The 6,949-nt window shown below is 43.0% G+C and overlaps 1 protein-coding gene across 6 annotated transcripts in view; it reads right to left on the reverse strand.

Moving 5' to 3' along the window:
- chd5 (chromodomain helicase DNA binding protein 5) overlaps positions 1 to 6,949 on the reverse strand; it is a 43,694-nt gene that overhangs the window by 35,376 nt on the left and 1,369 nt on the right. For all 6 annotated transcript variants that reach the window (XM_031871709.1, XM_031871708.1, XM_031871707.1 and 3 more), the window contains exon 2: positions 94 to 245. In XM_031871709.1, coding sequence (XP_031727569.1) covers positions 94 to 245 — 152 coding nt within the window. The remainder of the gene's footprint in view (positions 1 to 93; positions 246 to 6,949) is intronic.

Below are 6,949 nucleotides of genomic sequence, written 5' to 3' on the forward strand. Positions count from 1 at the left end.
ATCAAACGAGTTTGAGAAAGATACGGCTCGAGCCGCAAAGCTAATGTGTCCCGAGTTCATGACAGATGGTGATGATAGCGAATTACACCTTACCTCCTTTTTCCTCTTCTTAACTTTGGGCATTTTCCCCTCTTTCATCTTTTTGGGCTTCTTCTTCTTTTGTTGTTTGAGGGAGTCGTTGTCAGAGAAGAAGCTGTCGAGGGGTGTGAGGGGAACAGTGTTGCGCTCACCTTCGTCATCCTCATCTGGACGCACAGAAACAAAGACATTATCCGATTAGGAACAAAATGTAGGTTTACTGTACATGAGGCCAATTTTTCCCCATTTTCTGACATTTAATAGACAAAACCAGTAATCAAAGAGAAAGAAAGGAAGATAAATCGATAATGAAAATAACCATTAGCTACAGGGCTAGTATACTGTGAAAATAAAGCAAAGTGAAAAGTCCATTGTCCCATTTTTTGAACATAAAAATGACGAATCGTTGCCTGACCAACAGGAGCACTTGGCAAAATAAACCTCATGATCACACACACCATTGAGTGTGGATCAACTTTACCCGTCAGAGCACAAATAGATGGAGTGCCTGCATGCCCTGCCGCTAAATGGGAACTCCCTGGAGGACCACTGAGGTATACTGAGCATATCTTCTGCCTTTAATGCTTGCTGGGACTAAAGCGACCTGCTGCTGGTTGTCAGCTGTACTGTCTCAAAGCCGCTGTGTACAAACACGCTGACTGCTGAGCGCAGCAGACTTCAGTGATCCCACAGCCGGTCACAGAGGAGTAAGTAAGGAAGAGAGACATTCCCAAAACAATACATCACTATAAAGAGACACAGAGAGAAATACACGCAGGATGCGACCGCCCCGTAAAGGTCGATCTGATCTCGTCCTCTTCCTCCGACTGTCTCGCTGTTTCTTTCAGTCTATCTATCCATCTGCGCGTCTCCCTCGCTCCCTGCGTCTCTCATGCAGACGGACTGGAGGGCCTGAAATATGCAGCACATGTATCAGAGTCAATCAGCCAACACTAGCCCTGCAGTCTACCACTCCCCTGGGTAGCTGGAGTGAGAAGTTGGAGAGAAGGGATTCCTGTGTAGTAGACACACAAACCTCCCCTACCACATATCCTCTATTTAGCAAAGCAGGAGGCACCCCACGAAACACACACACACACACACACATACAGTACACCGAGGTTCTCAGTCTTTTTTCAGCCAAAGGGACCGGGTGCCCCCTCACGTACGTCCCCTGGAATGATTTAACCTATTCTATTGATAGATTTCTTTACTGGGAAAGAGTTGTATAAGAAAGATATCAGACATGTATTAGACATATTTGCAGATTCCAAGAGTTATAGATTTGTTAGATTACCTCGTAATCTATGATCTTTCATACCAAACCACTCGCCAGAAAAAATGTTGGCATTGTTTGTTTCTGCAAACTGCAGCATATGTTGAATGTTGACATTTGTGAACCAAAAATACGTCTCATGAATACGTTTCATATCAGACTTGTATCACGCTTGCAGGAAACGCACAATGCCACGAGGTTAACGTTGTGAAATGATTGGTTAGGTCCAGGCAACAAAACGACTTAGGTTAGAAAAAAAGATTGTGTTCAAATCATAACGTAATAACTTAACATAACAACGTAACTATCTTAAATCAACAACAACCACCCTTAGTGGACTTTTTCACGTAACGTTACATATAACGTTACGTAAAAAATAACGTGTGAAACAACGTAATGTGAAACAACATTATTTAAAAATGTTTACTTTTGGCTTCCCACGGGACACAAACAGCAGCCTCCTGGGTGAAAGTCCTGTGTTTGTTGGATTCATCAACAACCCCACCGTCCCATCCACTGGCTCTCCCTTTGTAGACTTTCTTGATTCTTGTACTTGTTATTATACTGCGTAAGTTTCGTCACTCAATATACTACCTTACTTGCTCCGGCTGCATGCAAAAATGTTGCAGAAACGTACAATGCCCACATTATTATACGTTGAACTATGAACCCTTTTTTAAGGACCTCCAGCAACTTTGGGAATCACTGCAGTAGACTACATACACACTAGTGATTGCAAAGCTTTAATCAGTGGCAATATGAGGCTTGACCACCGGATGAAGTGTGTCATCTGCTCTTTAGTGCTAATTGGGGGTAACTTGTGCATTTGCTGCAATAAAACTCCACAAATGACATTGTTTGAAGGCAAGTAGGTGATTGAGGCAGGATAATATCTCTATCCATCCATCCATCCATTCTTTCTGCCTCACACACAGATCCACATGCTTCTCTCTCCTTTAGTTCCCTCTTTCTAAATAAAGCCTTGAGTTTAAGTATTCACTATCTTAAACAGGGAGCTCCTTTATGTCTCAGATGGACGTAAGTCGCCTGCCAGACAATGATTGTATCTTTACTTTGATGCACAGATGATGACATGGTGCAGTTGGAGACGTCTCTGGATTTACAGAAAGCACACAGTCCGTCACTCTGCAGCTCTTTCTTTCAATGAGTAAACTATGACTGACAGGTTGACCACACATCACTGATGAGATAAACCCGCTGATGCCGGACTGCGGGTCCCCTTTGCTCTGTCTTCTGTACAATAAATCACTCTAACGTGACAGTGGCGATGCAGTGTAACTAGTTTTAAAAGTTCAATCATATGCAGCAGACCAGACTAAGTCCTTTTTTAGACGTGCTAGCGGCACGCTAAGGATGTCAATGTTGGTCTTTTGTCCAGAAATGTGTCAAAAACTACTGGATTACTTGGACAAAAAAATTTGTTGAGACATTCACTCTTCCTGTAGCACTACCAGCTGGTTAAAGTTTTCACATATCCTGTGAAATATGTCAACATCTACTGGACGGATTGGCACAACATTTTGTACAAACATTTGTAGTTCCCAGGAGATAACTCCTAATGATCCTCTAGCTTTTCCGAAGAGAAATATCTCAACAGTTGGATGGATTGACATGAAATTTGGTACACACATTCATGTCCTCAGTGTGTGTAATGAGGTATATAGTACCTATATATACCTCAGATATAAGCCCCCACATACATCATCAGGGCTTATATCGTTATCAATATGGCCGCTTACACAACCACACAACTACGACGTGCAACAGAATACGGACGTCACACTCGCCTCTCTTTCGCTAACCCTACACATGCACACCCTCAACACCGAAACAAAGACCTTGACTCGGCTTCTTCTAGTTGCCATCCTTGTGTCCAAGAAGAGGAAGGACCATGTCTTCAAATTTCTCCAAAGGGGGTCTATTGAGGTCCACAATCAGACGTGAAGACAGGCTCGCTTCGCGCAACCTGGGTGTCATTTATGGTGGAAAATCGTCTCTCGCACTTACTAATAATGTTTGTGGATAAATGTTTTTTAATTAGAAAACTGAAAACTGCTGGGCATTTGCAAGCTTTATACGATTTTTTTGTGACAATAAAAAGTGACAAATAATTGTCTAGAGACGCCCTGAAATTTTGCTATTGAGGATTTCAGAGGGTCTCAAGTCACCATCAAGGAGTCTCAGACCCCCCGAGACACCCCGTATTTCGCACACTGCATGTCCCCTATCAGATGAACTGTAGACTGAGATTATCTGACTTTTCCTTCAGCGACATAATTAAGTTGTTTTTGTTTATAATTTGCTCCGAACTTTGGTTTATAACCAAATACCTGTAAAACCGCCCTCAGCTGTACATTAGTTTCACTCCTTATTAGCGTGTTAGCATGCTAACACGCTAAACTAAGATAGTAAACAGATGTTTAACATCAGTATGTTAGCATTGTCATTGTGAGCATGTTAGCATTCAGCCACAAAGCTGTGATAGACTTGCACAAAATCAAACAAAAATATTAAATATATAAATGGTCTCTCAGTAATGCACCTCATTTATGGGGCATTGGGTGTGACAGCATTGATTGAAAAAAAATTGATAAAAAGATGTCTGTGTTTAGCACCTGAGTTGCCTTGTAATCTGAAACCGGCCTACAGTAAATGGCCTGTGCATTCCCCACAGGAAAAGCCATCAGGGGAATGATAATCTTTCTGCTTGGTGAGTGGACCAGGCTGTGCCAGGTGTTGGAAGAGGAGGGGGGGGGGAGGTCGCTCAGTCATGTGGCACAGGGAGGTCTGGCACCAGATCCTGTTAGAAGGAGGACCAAAGCTCCACTTGGCAAAAGAGACGTCTGTAAAGGGTGGACGGATGGCACAGACACAGCTCTGACCTTCCTGCAAGGGCTTGGCCACTGGACTGACCCATTAGAGGGGAGATTCATGAGCGACTCCCTAGTGAGGACGCTAGAGTTTATGGGAGAGCACATTAGCCCTTTCTCTGTTGGCCGCTGTGTGGAAATATCCATGTAATGTTGCCAGGCATTGCTTGCTAAGGAGGAGTGGCGGGAAAAAAAATATCCATAGCTCGTCCTCTCTTCATTGATCAAGTGCTTATAGCTTAGGCCTCAAACGCCTTCAGACAAAGACATCCATAGAATATTATTAGAAAGTGTAATCATCAAAGTGATGGGAGGATAAAGACTGAATAGCACCATTAAAAACATATCTATCATAGACAATACGTGCACAAGATCCTACTGTGTGCGACATAAAGCTGGAATGCTGCGCCCGCTCATCTGCAAATGCACATTTGAAAAAAAAGGGAAAAAAAGCATCTTTCATGCACAGGCTTCGTGCACGCGCAGCAGGAAAAAATGGTGTCAACTTTCACAGTGAGGGATCCAAAAATAGACCCCTTTTCCAATTGGGGGATAACATTTGTAGGCACACAAAAGCCCATGATAATCTTTCAATTTGAGGGAAGAACAAAACAATTAAAACAGAAAACACAAAGGAACAATCTGTGACAGCGTGAGCACCCGGAGTGAAACAAAGGGAATTAGGACACTATGTGTGCCACAACAAATACAGGCTGTGATAGGATAGCTTTTAGGGGTCTGACGTCCCCGTCCCCGTCCCCCCAGGGACGTGCCTCTACATTGTTGCCTTTTAATTGCTTGGAAGCATGTTGACGGCGGGAATAAACCTGACCTGGATCCCCTGACCTTGTCTGTCACTTTGATGCCTGTTGATGGAGGTCATAAACTGTCTGCTTACTGTATCAGCGGCGTGACAATCGGTTTGCAACACTTTATATCATGGTCAGCAAGATGAGAAAAACAGGGAGACGGCAAAGACATTTACAACTGATGCCAAAAAAGAAAAAGCGAAATCACGCTCAGAAATAGCGTGATTATCTTAATTTGTCAACAACAAAATGATGGTGCACAGTGTTATTATCGGGGATTACAGTGTTAAAGAGCCCCTTTGATATGTTTATAGCCAAAAACGTAATATACTAAACGATATCAGGGCAGACATGAATCAGTTTCGACTGACACGTGAAAATGTTTTGTCTTTTCAAACTGGATTACAGCTCACATATCTTTACTCACCTGCCATAATCAATTGCACCTCAGCTCTCTTATACATATTTAAGCAGCTCCAGGGTTATTGGGGACACGCATCGTCAGTGCTTGTATTCTCCCTCCGGCTACAAATGGCAGTCATAGATGATGCTTCAACTGCTCAACACTCCTCTCTGTCTCTCTCTCTCTCTCTCTCTCTCTCTGTCTGTCTGTTTTTTTCTCTCCACGCTGCACACCGACCAATGCAAGCCTGTTGGTGATGATCTGGCTCATGAAAAACATTGTGTATATCTACATACGTATATATATATATATATATGTATATATATGTATATATACTGTATATAAGAAAAAAACAGCAATGTTTTAGAAATAGATAATAATAATGATGTGTCGGTCTCCTTTTGTTGTGACAGTGCAAAACACACCAGCATTGGAGGCTCAAGACCTTTATAAAAAATAAAAAAGCATGAATAATGAGCAAGAAATGCACCATGGCAACCACGTTAGTGAAAATGATTCATTCATTTTCATCATTTTATCTCCAACATGTTCGTCGTGCCGTTTGCAGTAGATGCTGCTTTGTCTCAAAGCAGAACGCATGTTCATTAAGACCATAAACTCTGCCGGTGTGTGTGAATTATTATCACTAAGCAGCAACAAGAGGCAGATCCATGGCTGGAGACAACACCGCATTGGCTTCTTGCACTCTCCACTTCCCTTTCATACTCTATTGTTCTAATTGTTCCATGTTGTGGTGGCGGAGGGAAAGAGGCGGGCAAAGCCTTGGCATCACACCATCAAATCATTTCGATGCTCAGAGCGAGCTGCAAGAAAAGTAAGGAACCGTGAATACGTTGCAGGCCAAACTGACAGCGTGGCACGGAGACGCCTGGTTACTCTGCCCCTGTAGAATGCACCTCATCACCTGGACCTTAGGACCTGGTTTGACTGAGATGTAGATTTTGATGAGGCCGGCTCCTCGCTGCACATTGAAGACAGTGGGAGTGTATGTCAAAGTTACGGCAGCTTTACTCTTGAGCTACTCCCCACCATTGGTTGTGACGCACTGGTAAAGAAAATCAAATAATACTATGAAGAAAACATCCTTTTAGTCAACTTACTGTAACACTCTGACTTTCCCTAACCGGCCCTATACACAGAGGGCTTTGTGGCTGCATGGACACCTGCCACAAAGACAAACATAACAGCCGAGAGAGAACTAAATGACCACAATTTGGCAAGTGCCTCCTTGTGGACTGGTCATTATAGGGAATCTTAACATCCCCAGTGCCTTAATTAGTGTTTTAACTTCTTTTATTTTTTATGTGTGAAAATGTCACGTAGGCTACAATTGGTTCGTTGCCAGAGAGGCTGACAGATTAATTTTACAGCCCCAAGAAATATTGCACAAATATGTCTGGCAGGGTGAGAAACCTCCATGAGAGCTGAGAGAGAGAGAGAGAGAGAGAGAGAGAGAGAGAGAGAGAGAGAG

Source organism: Anarrhichthys ocellatus, unplaced genomic scaffold (genome assembly GCF_004355925.1).
Source record: "Anarrhichthys ocellatus isolate YVR2014 unplaced genomic scaffold, GSC_Weel_1.0 scaffold60, whole genome shotgun sequence".
In the NCBI taxonomy this organism is placed as follows: Eukaryota; Metazoa; Chordata; class Actinopteri; order Perciformes; family Anarhichadidae; genus Anarrhichthys; species Anarrhichthys ocellatus.